At 35.2% G+C, this 18,847-nt stretch overlaps 4 protein-coding genes across 4 annotated transcripts; 2 read left to right on the forward strand and 2 right to left on the reverse strand.

Annotated features, from left to right (window-relative positions):
• The first annotated feature begins 1,087 nt into the window (after positions 1-1,087).
• On the forward strand, positions 1,088-2,924 carry LOC106391288. The gene is made up of 2 exons (XM_013831902.3): positions 1,088-1,844; positions 2,246-2,924. Exons 1-2 carry the CDS (start codon positions 1,154-1,156, stop codon positions 2,632-2,634), a joined length of 1,080 nt encoding a protein of 359 aa, XP_013687356.1. The 5' UTR covers positions 1,088-1,153; the 3' UTR covers positions 2,635-2,924.
• A 3,169-nt stretch (positions 2,925-6,093) lies between these two features.
• Positions 6,094-6,781, forward strand: LOC106436864 (glycine-rich cell wall structural protein-like). The gene has a single exon (XM_013877816.3). It carries the CDS (start codon positions 6,254-6,256, stop codon positions 6,719-6,721), a length of 468 nt encoding a protein of 155 aa, XP_013733270.1. The 5' UTR covers positions 6,094-6,253; the 3' UTR covers positions 6,722-6,781.
• Positions 6,782-6,948: 167 nt separating this feature from the next.
• Positions 6,949-9,717, reverse strand: LOC106441599 (secretory carrier-associated membrane protein 3-like). Its single transcript, XM_048770083.1, has 11 exons — positions 9,319-9,717; positions 8,876-8,998; positions 8,701-8,763; positions 8,405-8,438; positions 8,191-8,313; positions 8,040-8,102; positions 7,820-7,959; positions 7,674-7,741; positions 7,481-7,529; positions 7,320-7,385; positions 6,949-7,211 (listed from the first exon to the last, which is right to left on the reverse strand). Exons 1-11 carry the CDS (start codon positions 9,376-9,378, stop codon positions 7,125-7,127), a joined length of 876 nt encoding a protein of 291 aa, XP_048626040.1. The 5' UTR covers positions 9,379-9,717; the 3' UTR covers positions 6,949-7,124.
• A 5,230-nt stretch (positions 9,718-14,947) lies between these two features.
• LOC106395871 (disease resistance protein UNI-like) lies at positions 14,948-18,633 on the reverse strand. The gene is given in 3 exon segments (XM_048770084.1): positions 14,948-17,183; positions 17,185-18,216; positions 18,219-18,633. Coding segments are annotated over 3 exon segments (2,688 nt in total). The 5' UTR covers positions 18,408-18,633; the 3' UTR covers positions 14,948-15,716.
• Positions 18,634-18,847: the final 214 nt, after the last annotated feature.

The raw sequence follows: 18,847 nt of genomic DNA on the forward strand, positions 1-18,847 counted from the left end.
TTGAGTTTTAGGATTTTTGGAAGGGGTCCTTCCCAAAATAAAGTATCTCATATATACTTATACATATATAATCTATATATAATTTTTAAGACTTCAATGGGTAGAACCCCCGTTGGACATGCTCTTAAAACTGCTATTTAGTAATTTAAACAAATGTTTTGGTAAAAGCAATACTGTAAATACATATCAGGAGTATATGACATCAACATACTTAGTCCATAAGCTACTTTTTACACTTTTTCCTCGACAAGACTCTTATCCCTTCACCATTACAATCAAAATTTAATTCAGTAATGTATTTAGTTTAGTCGTAATACTATACGCTTTGTCCCCACACACATGTCATTAATATACACCACTTTATTGTTGGTCTCTAGGTCTCTGGACTAATCTGGTTATATGCGCGCACACTAACTCAACTACATACTTAAGAATATAAGCCTATTCATATCAATAGTTAATACTTGGAAATTGACAGCTTAATCGTTGATTTAATATTATTACAAATGCAAAACCAATGTCAAAAAGCGTATTGCTCTTATATTGAGTATTCATATATCAAGTAGTCGTTGCTTGAATAAGAAGTAATCAAATATCTTTTAATAAAAAAAGAGTGCGATTCATAATGTAAATGATGCATACGATTATAGAGGGAATAATGTTGGAAAGTACTGTAATCAAGAATTCTTGATTGACTTCTGTAGCTAGTTCTTAGTATACACACCATCATTTCTTTGCGGTAAATATTTTTATATTTAAAGTAGTAACATATTATCATCTATCTACAAATATCATCATAACGAAACACTATAACATAAGAATATACTTATAAATTCCACCAGTAACTTTCAACAGAGTGATCATACATCAACATTTGTTACACATATATTTACACGTAAGAGATAGTTAAACATATGGTCACGGTTAATTATCAAGATAATGTAAATTAAAATCCGGAAGTTTAACCCGGACCCATATTGCCATCTTTGTCCGTTAATCGTAACAGTCCATCTAATCAAAGCGTAGATCTAACGGCGGATATCAAACCAGAGGCTACTCTTCCCTCCCTATATAAATGCGAAAATAATCCTTAACGTGTACCGTACACAGATTCCCATACGAACACTCAAAAATCTTGAAAGAGAAAGAGAGAATGGTATCGTGGCTGATGACTATCAAGGCGGTGCTAATATCTACCGGCGTCGCCTCCGTCGGACTGTTGCTCAAGGTCTCTGTCCCGGTGGCTGTGGATTTCTCCGTCTCGCAAGCTCCGATCCTGTGGAGTTCTTTGCTGTCGTGGCTGAAACCGCCGTATCTCTACATACTCACCAACGGAATCATCATCACCATCGTGGCTTCTTCGAAGTATTACCGGAGCGCTAGCCACCACGAAGAGGAAGACGATGGAATCGTTTACGGTGGCGGCGGCGATTATGAGCTCCAGACGGAGCTGATTGTTCATGACCAAGCTTCTCCGCGGATGCTCGAGGAGAAAGATAGGCAATTCGATTTCGTAGTTTCTAACCTGCCGTCTCGGCAACTGGAACCGGAGACGATTACGGCGGTTATGTTTAAAGACGCGGAGGAAGAGAAGATAAAAGATGTGGTGGAGACGGTGGAAGATGAAGATGAGACTGAATCGGAGCTCAAGAGCGTGATTATGATGGAAAGTTCCGATTTGATTGGATCCGGTGGAGATGAAGATGTCATGTTACCACCAGCGATTTCAAATCAGACTAATCTGCAACCACGTATGACTGAATCAGAGAATATCCCTCCGACTGAGAAACCTTTAGTTTCTTCAAGGTTCGGCCACCGTAAATCAGTTAAAGCTAGTCCAGAAGGTACAGCTCGTTCACTTTCTTAAATTAAATTAATTTTTCATTAATATTCACTTAATTTTAAATTAGTGGACATTTGTACTAATATCACAAAACGCACACAAAGAATAAAAGCACAAACTAATATTCATTAAAATATTATTTTAGAATTTTCACCTGTATTTCTATTTTCAGTACGTAAATATGTTTTTATTGCTTTTCAAAGTACTTGAAAAATAGACTCTTAATATACTAAATGAAAAAAAAAACAGAGAAAGAGTTGACGTCATGTTAACAAACCGTTAGGTAGGTTTTAAATTATTTTGAGAATTCAAACTTGCCGTCGATGACACGCGTCGGTGGGCTCAACTCAAAAGTCCGGAGGGGCAAATTAGTAATTTCATATGATTTTCTATTATCTGCAGGTGGAAGAGCGTTGTTGAGAGTGGCGAAGCCGAAGAGGAACGAGACACTGGAGAATACTTGGAAGATGATAACGGAAGGGAAGTCAACGACGTTGACCAGACCGTTATACAGAAGATCCGACACATTTAGCCGTATAGATTCCTGCGGCGAGTCCAGACCGGTTTACAAGAAATCGGAGACATTTCGGGACAGGACTAACTATTACCGGTGTCAGGAAATGGCGGCGACTAAGAAGTCGAAGGGGAAGGTGAGGAAAGAGCCGTCACTGAGTCAGGACGAGTTGAATAGGCGAGTTGAGGCGTTTATTAAGAAGTTTAACGAGGAGATGAAGCTGCAGAGAATGGAGTCATTGAGACAGTACCAAGAGATAACTGGTCGTGGGGTTTAGCTCTTTTTTATTTTTTGAAAAAAAGGTTTAGCTCCTTTTTATAAATCTTTATTGGTTTTTTAAACACAAGAAAAAACTAGACTAAAGAGGTGATTATAGTCATCATGGTTTGAACCCCAAAAATGGCATAGTGAAAAAATATGTTCATTAATTTGTGAATCTTAAAGTTAGGTTTACACAGACTTTTCGTTTGTTGTTGTTGCTGCTGTTGTTGTGTGTATAATCATATAGTGAGCTCTACATTTGGGTTGCAAATATTTAGCTATACATATATCAAATAGCTTTGGATATATTGTGGTGTACAAGAAAGAGTATAGACTATAGACTAAGGCCAGCTCCAACGCTAGCCTCTTACTAAGTATATTAAGATTAAAAAAATAAAAAATATTGGAAAAAGTGAAAGAAAAGAGGAAACCGTATGAGTGCAGGGGATATATTGTGGTGTACAAGAAAGAGTATAGACTATAGACCAAGGCCAGCTCCAACGCTAGCCTCTTACTAAGTATATTAAGATTAAAAAAATAAAAAATATTGGAAAAAGTGAAAGAAAAGAGGAAACCGTATGAGTGCAGGGATGTGCAGAGATATTTTCCTCGTCACATTAGAACTTCCTTCTGCCATATGTCCTTTTTTTATTAGTCAGTTATTTTCTTAATTAAAGTTATTTATTATTTTCACTTTAGTGTAGCCAATACAGTTTCTATGCGTTGAGGTTAACCACACACAGGAGCGTTGTGTCGAACAAATAAGACCAATTTATTTGATAGTTTTTTTTTGCTTAACATTTGGCAATTTATTTGATAGTTCTGATATGTTTTTATTTTTTTGTAAAGATAGTTCTGATATGATTAATCAATGTTTTCCCCTCCTGATTAAAAATCCGTTTAACTTGTATGAGTAATGTTAATTGATGTGATTAGTGGTCTTACTAAGAGCATCTCTAACAAAAAAAATTATTTTGAAGGTGAGTGAACCTTGATATAAAGGTTTTAGGATAGGGTGTTGCTCCAACAAAAAACTTCAAATATGTTTTTAATTTTTTTTGTATATTACATGCAGTCCTTGTAATAATAATTGATTATAAAAACTAAAATTTTATAAGTAAATAATAAATACACACTAAAAATGAAAACATAATATTTATAACTCATATAGATATTTTGGTTTCACTGAATAAAAAAATCTTTAATTTCTTAAAAGAAAATATATGAACTAGAAAAAGAGTTATGAAATGGTTAAATTACATATTCATAATATTTATATTTTACATAATATTATTTTATATGAATAATTTTAAATTTTAATTTTAACATATTTATATGTTTATGTATTAATAATATTATATATATGTAAAGATATGTTTGAATACTTAAGTGAAATATAATTATAAATATTAATATGATGCCAAAAAACTTTTTGGAAAAAATATAAGTAAGTTACATAATTATAAGGACTAAAATGAAAAGTAGATAGTATTTTAAAAGTTTGAAAACTTGTTTGAGAGCAAAAATATTCAAAATTTGAAAGTTTTGAGAACATTTTAGAAGTGCTCTAATATTCGGGTGAGAGCATCACGAAGGGTGAAACTAAGAGAATATAAACAAATACAAAACTGATATTTTATTAAAATTAATTAATTATTAAAAAAAATAAAATAAACCAGTGATCAATTGTTATATGTAGATGTGTATTTCACAAATTTCTGTGACTATTTTCACCTATTTTCATTCTTTTTTCTTTTGAATTTCTTCATTTTTATTGAAAATTCCAAGAAAGATTACCAATGAAGATGCCTTGGAATAGCAATAAACAATGTAGTGAATGGGTTCTCTTCAAATTCGTGGGGCTCTATAGAGATAGTCTCTCTTTTTCATCTTGGAGACACAACAACAACTAGGAACCTCCTTCATTATTTCCTTTGGTTTCCACGTCTGAGGGTACAATATAAAATTAAGGTTCACATATTATTTCGCATAGAAGACATAAAGATAAGTTTACATAGGCCCGTCCATGAACCTGTTACACATTGACATTTTGGGTAGATCCCTTGTACCCATATATTCAGTGATGTCAACTTTTTGCATATTTGACAACATGGGTTTGAATTTGATAAGTCATTGTTCTGTGTGCAGGTAACTTGGTAATAGTTAGTCATGTCCCGAAATGTCTCTTCTAGCAACTATGAGTGTGACAATCTGGAGTCCGCAGGACGGGTTATCACAATGGGTTTCACTAAAATTTTGATGTATTTGCTTTATGAATGCCATCTACCATTATTAGAAAATTTCCTTCTACCAACTATGGTAATATAATATTATTTTGTGGTTACAACATTTCAACATTCTTATAACAATTATACAATAGAGCTTCCAAAACTTTTATGATTGTTTTCTTTTAAAGAAATTGATTTATAAACGCATTTTAGTAACCAAATTAATAAGGGAGCGCAGGAGACAAACATCTGAAATATCATTTTCCTGTACAGTTGTTGAACCAAATACACTTGGAAGTCAGGTGGGGTTTTCTTGTGAATGAATTTTCTTTTTCGATTAGAATTTCTTAGAACAAAAAACAGAAAAGGTCCCCAACTAGTTTATGAATCGTTGAAAATTAAACTCAACATCTCTAAAAAATAAGATGATAAGATAGTGGGTATTGGGTAATACCTTTACAAAAACCCAACAATATAGAAGAAAAATACATAACTGCTCAACTCATATGGAAAATTAGTTGAAGATCTATAAATAAATTAAATAAGTTTACTTTGGTTAAGATTTATAGATAGAGAAAAGGGAATTCTGTAAAATAAGACACTTTTAATTTTAGTTCTAAATCTAGCAATAATAAAATAATCATTTCTTAAGCTTCTAATAATAGCACACATTTTCATATCATTCAAAATGAGCAAGCCCACTTCTCTAATAACTAACGAAATCTAAACTTTAAACTGAAAATAGTGAACCCAACGGAATATTTTAATTTTGTTTATAAGTATTTTATACAACAACTTGTGTTATTTCGGAAGTTTAAATTTAATATGCTAAATTTGAAAAAACGTTAAAATGTGCTAGTTTAAGATATTTCTCTAGATAAAAAAAGTAGCTGATAGTTGAGGAACTTAATGACACTTTCTCTTCAGCTACGAGTGGGGAATATTATCTGTCAATACATTGATCTGTCTGCAATAAAAAAGTCATTTTTGGGTTTGCATTGCCAATTTGCAATAGACCATCATGAGAAAGGGCCGACCATATTTGGATAACTAGAGGACTTTGAGATAGAGACATGAGTATTTTTTCTTTCTTTCTATATTTCAATTTAAAAAGTATTTTACATATTATTGGCCTTACTATCCCTTTTAAGTTCCAGAATGATATCATATCGTATCTCCAAACTGAATTGAAATCAAACACTATTTAAAAATCGTATATGGCATGTGGCTTTGTTTTCAACTATCACCAACTTCTACTCCAAATCAATTAAATGCAATTTGTAGTTACTGTTCCTTTATACTCTCTTACATAAGCATATCTAGAACCATTCTCTATAAATAAACTATACTCTTTTCTTCATGAACCATTGAATCTAAAATATCAAATCCAACTCCCCCTCAAAAAGAATGACTACGAAGCTCATTGTCCTCTTAACACTATTGCTTCTCGCACTAACACTCTCCCACTCACGCCCGACCCGACCCAAATCTGTCTCGGATCAGCTCAACAAACACTCCAAAGGTAATAATAACAAGAATGACAAGGGCTATGGATCAGGAGGATACTTTGGGCCCGGAACCGGATCTGTACCAGGAACCGGTTTTGGATTACCCGGTTTCACTGGTAAGGATTGGGGAAACATTGGTGGTGGATATGGTGGTGGTTATGGCGGACCTACCGGTGGATACAGCAAAGGAGGTGTGGTGAGACCAACGGTGGTGTGTAAAGAGAAAGGTCATTGTTACATGAAGAAGCTGAGGTGTCCGGCCAAGTGCTTCAAGTCTTTCAGCCGCTCCGGGAAAGGATACGCTGGTGGTGGTGGAGGCGGTGGCTGTACCATCGACTGTAAGAAGAAATGTGTGGCTTATTGTTGAAATGTAATGTCTACGGAAAATGTATTTTTTTTTGGTTAATGAGAGGGAAACTTTCTACTATATATTGTCTTTTTATTTTTGTTTTCTTGATTTGGCATGTTTTTATTCTATCTTACAAGAAACGATATATCCCTGAATGTTTTCTTGACTTGGCAGGTTAGCTTTTTCAATTCCAAATCAAATAGAAAGATTAAATAATCCCTGAATGTTTTCTAAAAACGGTAAAATAGTATGAATCTGAACTCTAAAACTTTTGAACAAACAAATTTACATTACATAAACGTATCACGAAAAATTGAATCCATTTTTTTGCTTACAAAGCAGAGAGAGACGTGAAGACAGAATCTAAAAACGAAAGAAACAGTGAAAATTACATACAAACCAAGTGTTACAGTAAACTCTCTCACACGGCAGCTCTCAGGGCTCCTCTCGCCGCTTCTCGTCTCAGCTCATCTTGTTTCCCGCTGCCTCGGAAGTACATATACACTTGCTGCTCAAACACAAAACAAATCCATCCCAAAATAATAAGTTGAAAAAACCAATTTGAGAATTTATGAACAATATGTTCAACAAACCGATGAGAGTGTTGAAGAGAGACCTGAATAACCCAGATGCTGACCACTGATTCAAGGCAGAAAAACCCAAAACCAATGAAGTAGAATATCTGTAAACAAAGAACAAAGATTCAGTTTTTTTTTTTAAAATCTTGGACTGGTTCTTTAAGACCCTCAAAGATAATAAGAAGGTGAGAGAGCTTACCCCAACCAATGTGTTACCGCTTATGACATCTATTGCAGGTAAGATCCCACTGTTACATGAAGACAATAATTTTTTTTTTGTCAAGAACAATGCAACTACCATTTAATGAAGTTAATGAATTTAAAATGGTTTCTCCGCACTCAAAATACTACATGATCAACTTGTAATGTTAAGGAGAAACGAAAAAACTTACGCAAGAGATTTTCCTTTGAAGACAACAGGTGGAGCAACAGCAGCAAAGACTGAGAAAAGAATGTGAAGCTGTGCAGCAAGAATCAAGGTTTCAGAATTGGTTTTCACACCGAGCAAAAAATGTTAAAAAAGCTAATAGTGGCTCACCATATAGAACAGGAAAAACCATCCAAAGCTCAAAGCACTATCAGTTCTGAAGGCACGGTAGAGGGGACGATACCATAACACATAGCCTCCTGGGACACCCGCTATGAAGTAAATAACGGCAAGAAGCCATATCGTCACTCCTGAACAAAAAATTGAGTCGGTTAGCTATGCTGCAGTAGAGAAGAATGAGGAAACTTGAGAATATGCTTAAGAGACAAACCTTCTCCTTTGATCCAAGCTGTAGTAACGGCAATAATGTTCCAGAACAGACACAGAACCAACCCTGCCGAACAAAGAGCAAAGAAGGTTTAAAAATCTAAAGGCTGTAGAAAAGGTATAACAACATACTGTAAGGACAAGAAAACACATACCCAAATAAGTAGCAAAGGTAACATACTGTAGCCTTTGGAGATGAATTGGGATCTCGTTGGCAATGTCATGGTGGATAAGTGGGAAGAAAGGCGGCCAGTTTTTCACTTCAATATTAACTCCAGCTGCATAGAGAGAACCACCACACACAATTAATGGTTATGAAAATAAGAGAGAAGAGTAAATTTTTCGACTAAATTTTCATAAGCAAAGTACCTCGTGCAGCAGCATCTTCTCTCCGTTTGACGTCCTACATGGAACCAAAACAAAAACATTCAGAGAAACAAACAACACTGCGGCTAGGAAATGGAAAAAAAAAAAGAGTTGAGAGTTGATCATGGAACCTAGAAAACAAAAAAAAAACTAATCATGCCTACACATACTTAAACATTGCAAAAGACTGTAAATTTTCAAAAGAAGAGTTAAAGACTCCAATTCCTTTTTTTATTTTGGGTCAAAAGACTCCAATTAATTTATCTAGTAAAGCTTAAAGATAATCTAGAAAAGTTTACCTGCTCTCGTCGTTTAAGCTCAGCTTCTTTGGCTTGAAGTTCTTTTTCTTTCTTCTTCAAATTCTAACATTCCCAACAAATATACAAGACAAAATCTTTTATCATACTTAACTCCAAGATCGACCTAACCACAATATACATATAGTTTAATAAACTCCATCATCTCTAAACCAACCTGTGTAGCGGATCTTTCGTTGTCAAGAGGAATGTCTACGGTCCGACCATAACCGAAACCAACAGGCTCTGGAGGCAAAGGCGAGAGTCTTGAGTTCGATGCTGGTGGGATACTCCCTGGGTTCTATATTTAATGTAAAATTGCTTAACGAATCAGTTGCAAAACACGACACTTTCTATAAAACCTCACAACCATCAAAACACGATATTTAATACTCCCTCAGAAACATCAACTGGTTTAATGAAAACCATCACAACCTTTGATTAAACCAATGAAAGCTACAAACTTTAACTACAGTCTCTCCTAAAATTTTCAATTCGACTAACCCATCTTCAGGTTCTACGAAGCAAGACTGTAAACCCCATTTCTCAGATTCGAAAACCCATTTGCATGAAGCAAGATTGGAGAGCGATTAAATTCCACTAAAGTTAAAGAAAGCTTACAGCGAAGGGATTGACTTCTTCTTCCTCAGCGAATGGATTCGGATCATAGCGATTAGCCATGGCTTAAAGAAGATTATAGCTTCAGAGGAAGAAGACTTGAAGTCGATTTAAGATCTTAGCCCGGACCGAGAATTAGCCAAACGTTGAAGACGAGCCCTTTATATTACTACTATAATAATAATTAATAAAGCATGTCTTATCAAGAAAAATAAGATTTGTTTAATTGTTTCTTATATTATATAGTTTTTTTTGTTAAATACCTTATGATCTCTTTAGTACACTTTACACTTATTATTTGTTTAGTTGTAAAACCAATCGCTTTGTTAAAATATAATGTCATTACAATTTACAAACGTAAGCCATAACTAAAAACATTTCTTGACAAAAAAAAAAAAACTAAAAACATTTATATTATTCAACGACTTGTTTTCAAATAATTTGAATTTTCTAGAGAGAGAGAGAGAGAGAGAACATAGGAACGAATTGAAAGGGTCAATGATGTTGTCTGCTTCCAAGAAACGTTTGAAAAGTACCCCATCTCCGACGGCTCCATTTCAAAATTGTCTAAGAATGTAAGAAAAAAAAAAGAATAAGTTGATCAAAAAAAAAAGAATGTAAATTGATCAAAAGAAAAAAATAGAATAAAATAAAGGGGTTTTCGCAAAAAAACCCTCAATGTGATTTTTTTTTTTGCAAATTAATCCGCGAACTCAAAAACCCACGGGTCAACCCTCCAAGTGCCAGCCAAACCGCAATATAACCCTCGGCCATATATATGTGTATTTGACTGTGTATAATTTTAACATTTTTCAATACTAAGTCGTTTTGACACTAAATTTTTAATGAAAAAAATTTGTTGAACACACGGTTTGAACCTTGAACTTTAAACACTATGTTCATGCTACATAACCATCTCCGCCAACAGATATATTTGTTTACTTAACAAACATAATTATATAGATTTCTAAATTTATTCCGAAATGTACTTGTTTCTTCTTCTCCCCTTGGACATGGGAGCTTGCGTAAATGCATAATGAAGGTGGGGTGATCCATAAAAGGCAGCATATATTTCTTTTTTTCTATCGTCATGGGAGCGCATCATATCTTTCTTCTTTCCTTTGGCCACGATAACACTCGAAGAAGAATGCGGAGATGAGCCGGAAACGTGAATCTCATCCCGGTTGTTGTTCAAAACATGTGAGATAATAACTATAAGTAAAGAAAATCGAAAAAATAAATGCTTGAGTAATAATCAAAGGATCACCCCACCTTCATTGTGCATTTACGCAAGCTCACATGTCGAAGAGAAGAAGAAGAAATAAGGTCATTTCGGAATGAATTTTTAGAAATCTATATAATTGCATTTGTTAAGTAAACAAATATATTTGTTGGCTGAGATGGTTATATGGCATGCACATAGTGTTTAAGGTTCAAGTTTCAAACCCCGAGTTCAACAATTTTTTTTCATTAAAAAATTAGCGCCAAAACGACGTAGTATTGAAAAATGTTAAAATTATACATAGTCAAATACACATATATACGGCCGAAGGTTATATTGCGGTTTGACTGGCACTTGGAGGGTTGACCCGTAGGTTTTTGAGTTCGCGGATTAATTTGCAAAACAAAACCACATTAAGGGCTTTTTTTGCAGAAAACCTTAAAATAAACATGCTCACAAATCTGGAATGTAACACTATTGTTTGGAGTTTTATTGATTCTGTTTATAGTTTTATTTCCGAAGAAAAAACTACCTCGTTGATTTTACTTTAGGAATATTTATTATATATTCAGCCAGTTCTGTTTCTTTCTTTTAAACTATTGTAAAATTATCGGTCAAACAGAAGTTAGAAACTCCATTCGAGAGATTAAAAAGCAGTAAACTATTTTAATGGCTTTTTGGCTTATCAAATACCTGAGTATCATGGTATTTCAGTGGAGAGGTTAAAAGAGATACTGAATTTCGAATGTGAGGAGCTGGACCGAACAATGCTAATGAAGGATGTTACTGCGGATGAGATTGAAGAAGTGATTTTCAAGATGGCTCGTACAAATCACCGGGCCTTGAAGCCTTGAAGGCTACACATGCGATTTCTATAAGGCAGCATGGCCAATCGTTGACAAGGAAGTTGTGGTTGCAGTGACTTCTTTTTTCGAGTATGGTTTTTAACCGAAGGGTGTTAATTCGACCATTTTGGCTTTGATTCCTAAGAAAGAGGAGGCCATACATTTCAAAGATTATCGGCCATCTCTTGCGGCAATATCTTATATAAGATCATCTCCAAACTGTTGGCAAAAAAAAAAGCTCAAAAAATCCTTTTAAAATTCATTTCCATTAGTCAATCCACATTTGCGAAAGACATGTCGTTAATGGATAATGTCCTCCTACCTTCTGAACTGGTTAAAAATTATCACAAGGACTCTGTCATCACGATGCGCGCTTAAGATTGATATATCCAAGGCTTTTTGAAACACCCCAGCCCAAAAATCTTTGAAAATTCTAAACAATTTGGACCAACTTTCATCAAGTAAACATAATAAAACACTACAACTTTATTAATAAAACAGAGTTTGAATAAAGTTGACAATAACATAAAGGTTCATAAAAACTCCCATAAAATCCCCCAAATTTATGATACCCCGTCCCGAAGGTCTTCATAGTCCCGCGATCCGGTCCAAACAACTACTCTTCGCCTGCATCCCAAAAAGGAGGCATGAGTATACAAAACTACTCAGTGAAGATGTTCAAAACTGCCCACATGCAACCCATAACATATCTAGCATCAACACTGAATTCTATTCTAGCAACTATAGCATTCCATTATGTTCTAGCAACCTAACATTCAATTCCATTCTAACAACCTAGCATTCCATTATGTTATAGCCACCTAGCATTCCATTTCATCCTTGTACTTAATCATTTTTGTTTATCTTTACTTGTACACATTCTCGACCCCAAAGGTCATTTATGGCCCGAAGTTAATCATACATGGCTGTAGCCAATTCTCAGCCCGTAGCCATCTTGCACGTTCCGAAGCCCACTCGACACGTCGGTCACTCATACAACCCGAAACTACTCGACCCAGTCCATCACGGCCAAAGCCACCATACGGTCCGAAGCCAAAACGTACATTCCTTATTTCATATCATTTTCTTAATCCCATACTTTTCTTATTTACTTCTTATCTTAACAAGTTTCCTTAACGTTTTTTCCTTTAGCATGCCATTAATATTTAGATCAAATCCTATGTCTTCACACAAACATTTCCATTCATTTTACCATCAATTAACACAATATAGCATGCCATATCCTAAGAACACGAAGAATGTTCTTCCATCCCTTAAGATCACTTCGAAGAACAAATTGAACGAAAATGTCCAATGTCCACTTGCAGTCTGTTATTTCCTTACTTAGGCTTTGGTCTCTCTATGATCCATTTATCGTTACATAGTCTAAGTCCATATCGTTTTGGTTAACTAGGGACATTCGGTACTTAGAAAAAAAACAACTTCTTATTCCTTTCATATCGAATACAAGTGTCCCAACACTTAGAAAAATATTGTTTCCTTAAAATCAAAGGCTTTGGGACTTCCGAACAAAGAAGGCAAAAGTAGCTTGGAAAGATTGTTGCATACCAAGGGATGAGGGGAGGGGGAGGATTGAGATCAATTGCTGAAGCTAGCAACGCTCTAGTTTAAAACTTATTTGGAAGCTACTCTCTTCTCCATCTTCTTTATGGGTCAAATGGGTAAACATTTACTTGATACGGAAGGGGTCTCTCTGGTCGGTGAAAGAAAGCAGAACGTGGATGGATATAGAAATCACTTTTAAAGTATCGTGATATTGCAAAAGGTTTTTTCGAAACCAGAGATTCAATATGGTGAAACTTCTTTCTGGTTTGGTATCTGGACACCATATGGAAGATTGTGATATCACAGGTAGTAGAGGCTTCATTGATATGGGAATAAGAGTGGTGCAACCATCGATATAGTGGTCAAAACACATTGGCGAATACATCGCAGAGCAACTATCCTAATTGACATTGGGAATCAGATTCAGAGTATAAAAGAGAGAGGACTGACGGAGCAGGAAGATGTTAAGCTGTGGAGGAAAGGAGTCAAGTATAAATCAATTTTTAATTCCAAGGAAACTTGGAAACAATCAAGAGTACCTCAACCAAAAGTGAATTGGATTTCTAGGATCTGGTTCACCTTTAACACTCCCAAATTTTATTTCATGGCTTGGCTTGCAATCCTTAACAGACTTGCAGCAGGAGACAGAACTCAGAAGTGGAGCACTCAACACCCCAGCTCTTGCGTGCTATGTACCGACCCATTGGAGCCAAGTAATCATCTTTTCTTTACTTGCAGTTTTTCAGAGGAGGTTTGGAAAGGCTTAACACAAAATCTGCTAGCTGATCGCTACATTAATCAGTGGTCTCATAATGACCATTGCAAACAATCAGATGGTGGCCCGTTGTCAATACCTCTTAAACTCGGAGAAGGGGTCTTGATCCTTTGCTTGGCTCCCATGTTTATGCTACCTATGGTTAGCTAGGGGGTATAGTTCTAAGCTCTCTTATCTGCTTCTCGGCATTTAGAGACTGTTTGTGCTCAATACATTGTTTGGTGTGTATCTGCTTTTCATCTCATGCTTACTTATAGGGATGTTATATAGGTTCTGATATTTAGAGTTGACCACAGCATTCAAAAAATTAAGAGCCCTAACCCTAATTACTCCTAAAACATTTAAGGCTAGTTTAGAGCTAGGCTAAAGAAGTTAAGGGTTTTGATAAGGTCAAACCTTGAACAATAATTTTGTTTTTGTGGTAAAGATTGATGTTTTGCAGTTCTGGTGTAGGGTTAAAAATTTCAAAAATGAGTTTTCTTTCTAAAACCGCAAAATTAAGTTTTCTCTCAAAAATCGTAAAAACAAAAATTTTCGTCAAAATCGGAAAAATTAAAAATTTCGCCAAATTGAGCTTTTACTCCAAAATCAGAAAAGTGAGTTTTTCCAGTAAAACTAAAAAAACGAGTCTTCCAACCATAACCACAAGAACAAGTTTTTTCGCAAAAACCGCAAAACTGAATTTTTCAGTCAAAATGAGTTTTTCCGAAATTAGTTTTCGCGTCAAAACCGCAAAGAAATATTTTTCACCAAAACCGAAAAACAAATTTTTCCGCCAAAATGAATTTTTCTGCTAAATCGAGTTTTCCTCCTAAACCGAAAAATGCGTTTTTCCGCCAAAGCTGCAAAAACACGTTTTTCTGCTAAAACCGCGAAACATGTTTTCTTCAAAAATCGTAAAAACAAGTTTTCCCGCCAAGATGAGTTTTCTCGCCAAATCGAGTTTTTTCGCTATAATCGCAAGATGAGTTTCCCGCCAAAACCGCAAAACCGAGTTTTCCTGCCAAAACCGAAAAAAAATTTCCGTCAAAATCACACAAAAAAGTTTATGTGTCTAAACCACAAAAATAAGTTTTCTCGCCAAAACCTCAAGAAATGAGTTTTCTGTCAAAACCGTAAAATCAAGTTTTCTCTTCAAACCCACAAAAATGAAAATGAGTTTTCCCAAAAAACAAATTTTTCCAACCAAAATCATAAAATGAGTTTTCACGCCGTAATAACAAAATTTTAGATTTAAAAAACAAGAAATATTTTAATTAAAGACCATTTTCTTTGATTTGTAATTATATATGATTTTTATTTTATAAGATATTATATAAAATGTGTTCACATAAAAAAGGATAAAGTAGGGTTAATTAAAACGGGTTCAACCCTATTTTACATATTTGATGGGTTTTAAGAGGGTTAGCGTTCATTTAGGGCTAAGCTTAAATTAAATAGGACTGGAATGGGCTGGGTAACCTTATATAACATCCTTACCTGCTGGTGTCCAATTTTTATATCTTTGATGTATGAGTATGAACCTTTTCAATGGTCATAATGAATTATTCAGTGTCATAAAAAACATATGGAAGCGCATATTTTGATTTTGATTGTAATCCAAAATCAAAAATCCTCGAAAAAATGGATCCATCACACAATCCGTCTTACATAATACAATATGAACATGAAAGACATAATCCAAGTGCACAATACAACACACTCCACAAAGATAAGTTTGTAAAGGAAAAGTAATGACACAATAATGATACAACACACTCCACATGACAAAATAACAAGCGATTGAAAGAGAAAACATCAGAAGAAGAAGGGTGTATTCTCAATCAGACAGTGAGGAATCCCAATCCAGAGTATTAATGGATCTTTAGCGCTAAATAATACCAGAAACATAAGCAAAGTTAGTGACATTAATTGGAACGGATTGAAATTGAAGGCACAGCATATTCTGAAAGCAAATGGATCATATCAGTCTAGTAATGATGCATTATTCATGCTAACCTAGAGTGGAAAGAGAATACGAGAAATAGTTACCTCCCTTGATTGAAGTCGAGAAACGATTTTTGGTATCTTCGTCCTCCCATTCAAGCTCAGTTTCTTGTTCTTGAGAACGGATTACTATTGAAAGCTCATCAACTCGTGATACACTTGTGGCATTTAAGGGAAGCTTTCTCAGCTTTGGACAGTCTATTTTCTCTAAGCGTCTCAAAAATGGAAAGGGAAGAGGTCTCCAGTAGATACTCACCAGATTAGGTAACCTTCTTAACGATAACTCTTCTAGTTTCCAAAAGGGTGAAATACCAATGAGCTTTGCTGCTTTCTCTTTGTTTATAATTTCTTCCACTTCTGATTTTTCGATTCGTAGGACGGCAAGATTTGGAGCAAACAATAACAAAGTCAGATCCTTAACGTTAGTGGAGTTACGTATATACACGACAGAGAGGTTGGTGAAGCACGGACTTGTCGAATGGTGTAAATCCAGACTGTATAAATCAGACGAGTCTCTCTCACTACCTCCGCAATTCGTATTGGAGACATTAATACTTGTAACTCTGACCTCTCGAAGATTCGCCATGTTCACAAGCAACGATAGAATACATGACTTTTGTTGAAAACCATGAATATCCAGATCATAGATGCAGTTCACCAACCTTTGATCTTCTAATATTCGCTCCAACCCCAGCTCTGTAGACACGTCTATGGTTAGAAGTTGTAGATGCTCTAAGAACTGCAGCTCCTTCAATAAATTATCATCTCCGTGAACATTAGAATTCAGAAGTTTCAAACTTTTTAAACTCGACAACTTTGATATCCCATGGATACTACAAAGCATCCATGTACGAGTCAAATTCAGGTGAGTTAGCTTTTTCAATTCTTGGAAACCAACAGGTAGTTGCTTTATATTTGTATCAGACAAGTCAAGATACTGCAAGGAGGTCAGCTCCGATATCTGCTCTGGAAGTCCACTTATTTGGTAATTATCTGATAGATCCAAAACAATTAACTTTTGCATATATTGGATTATTTCACCTGAGAGATTCTTCAAACTATTATTATTCTGGAGGAGCAGAGTTGTCAGTTCAGAACACTTGGAACGGCAAGTCATCTCTTCAATCTTATTACACATGAAAGACATTCTTCTCACAGCTCCCCAATCCTTAACTTTTGGTACTTCATGTAATCCGACTCTTGCCTGAACAACAAAATTCTCTTTGTTTTTCCCCAAATCGGATGCAATCCATATAGCCATTTCACGGACCACATCATGCATTACAACAGTTGTTGTATTAACTTCTGTCAGTAAATTTGCATGGATAAGGGTACCAAGTACCCCATAACCCTTATTAGTTGCTCTTTTTAAATCTTGGTACTCCCCCATGAATCCTTCGCATATCCAGTACTCTATTAACCCTTCTATGTTTATTTGACCATCTTCTGGAAACAGAGCACAATAGAGGAAACCCCGACTTGATCTGTTCATTCACCAATTTATCATAGCTGTACTTTAGAATAGGAAGAATTTTATCTTCCATGTCAGAAAACTCGGAAGCTGATCTAGTCAACACATCGATTGCATCCTCCCATTCTTGTAACGTAGATTTAGATGCCATTGTCTCGCCAATGACACTTAGCGCTAGCGGCAGACCATGACATTTTTCAGCAACCTTTCTAGCGAGCTCGACAATGAGGGGCTCTCTTCTTAATGTATTGTTTCCAATCTTGCCTTTAAACAATTCCCATGCTTGATCTTCTTTCAAACACTTGACTTGCATCGGTTTATGATCCCCCATCCTCACACATACTTCCTTAGAACGGGTGGTGAATGCTACTTTGCATTCATTTTCTCTGGTCGGTTCTGGAACTCCAATGGCTTCTAAATCCACTTTCACCCATATATCATCTAGCATCAGCACGAATCTCTTCCTTTTTAAAACCGTGTGTATTTGTGCGGCTTTATCACTTTCATTTTTGGTTGTCCATTCGTTGCCACAAAGGTGTAGCTTCCTTGCAATATCTTGTTGAAGCTTTGAAATATTTGCGCCTTGAGACACTACAACCCATATCACCATGTCAAACTTTCCAGCTATTTCAGCGAACTTATTGTGGATTCTCTGGAAAAGTGTAGTTTTCCCTACACCACCCATACCGTGCAAACCCATGATTCCGACTTTATCATCCATAAGTCGCTTCCATGCCTCCTCGATCATTTCCTCCTGACCAACCGTACGCCGAGTAGGCCTCTCCTCGACTTCAGGTTTTGGAATCAACTCAGTAACCTCCTCAAAATTAGCCTCTGATTTGAGTTTTTTAACATCTTCCAACAACAAGAATACACTTTTCCCATATTTGTACGTCAAACACACATTTTTTGAGCATAAACCACAGAAGCACAACTTTTGAAGCTGAGTGGTACTAGTAGTAACCACATTATTGATCTTTGTATCGATGCTCTCGACACGTGAAAGCCATAACTTGACAGATTCAAGTCTTTGTCGCGATGTTGTGTCTCCTCTCGTGCAACCCTGTTCTTCACCTGTTGTTGAATTGCTTTGAGATCGTCCCTTTCTCTCTGCAGATCCTTGAGATTCTCCTCCAGGTTTCGAATAAAACCTTTACCGCGTAAGCATCGAATGATACAGTTTACCGTTTGATCACAAGAAAATTGAAAAACCACACAATTTCCCATTGTGATAGAATGCCGACGAAACTAAAGCTGAAGTGTTTTAGGTGAAATGCATTTTGCTTATGTTTCGGTTCACTTTGCGTTTACAGCTCCGTTTACTTTTGATGCAACTATGTTTTTAAAATGAATTAGCTCAATTACTAATAGCCCATATTTTAATTTTTTTTAAACGATTATAAATTACTAAAAATCGTAAAAATCCCACATTAAAAATTTTGTGATCAATTATTTACTTTTTTTGTTCAAGCAAAATACAAATGATCATAAATCGTACGGATATGAAGTCTCATTAATAGATATTCATATTATATATATATTTATATATATATATTTATATCATATAAATTTTATTAAAATCATATGAAAAGGAAGTGTCAATAATAAATATTTATATACTAAAATATATTATATATCAATATCACTAAAGTTTAATAGTTTACCAT

The sequence above is a fragment of the Brassica napus genome, chromosome C9 (assembly GCF_020379485.1).
Source record: "Brassica napus cultivar Da-Ae chromosome C9, Da-Ae, whole genome shotgun sequence".
Classification (NCBI taxonomy): Eukaryota; Viridiplantae; Streptophyta; class Magnoliopsida; order Brassicales; family Brassicaceae; genus Brassica; species Brassica napus.

What these genes read in the sequence shown, in the direction of transcription:
- LOC106391288 (XM_013831902.3), top strand. Translation starts at nt 1,154, where the DNA reads ATGGTATCGTGGCTGATGACTATCAAGGCGGTGCTAATATCTACCGGC. An exon ending in AGTTAAAGCTAGTCCAGAAG is followed by an intron (nt 1,845 to 2,245) that starts GTACAGCTCGTT and finishes TATTATCTGCAG; the next exon opens with GTGGAAGAGCGTTGTTGAGA.
- LOC106436864 (XM_013877816.3), top strand. Translation starts at nt 6,254, where the DNA reads ATGACTACGAAGCTCATTGTCCTCTTAACACTATTGCTTCTCGCACTA.
- LOC106441599 (XM_048770083.1), bottom strand. Translation starts at nt 9,378, where the DNA reads ATGGCTAATCGCTATGATCCGAATCCATTCGCTGAGGAAGAAGAAGTC. An exon ending in AAGAAGTCAATCCCTTCGCT is followed by an intron (nt 8,999 to 9,318) that starts GTAAGCTTTCTT and finishes CATTAAATATAG; the next exon opens with AACCCAGGGAGTATCCCACC. An exon ending in GCGGTAACACATTGGTTGGG is followed by an intron (nt 7,386 to 7,480) that starts GTAAGCTCTCTC and finishes CTTTGTTTACAG; the next exon opens with ATATTCTACTTCATTGGTTT.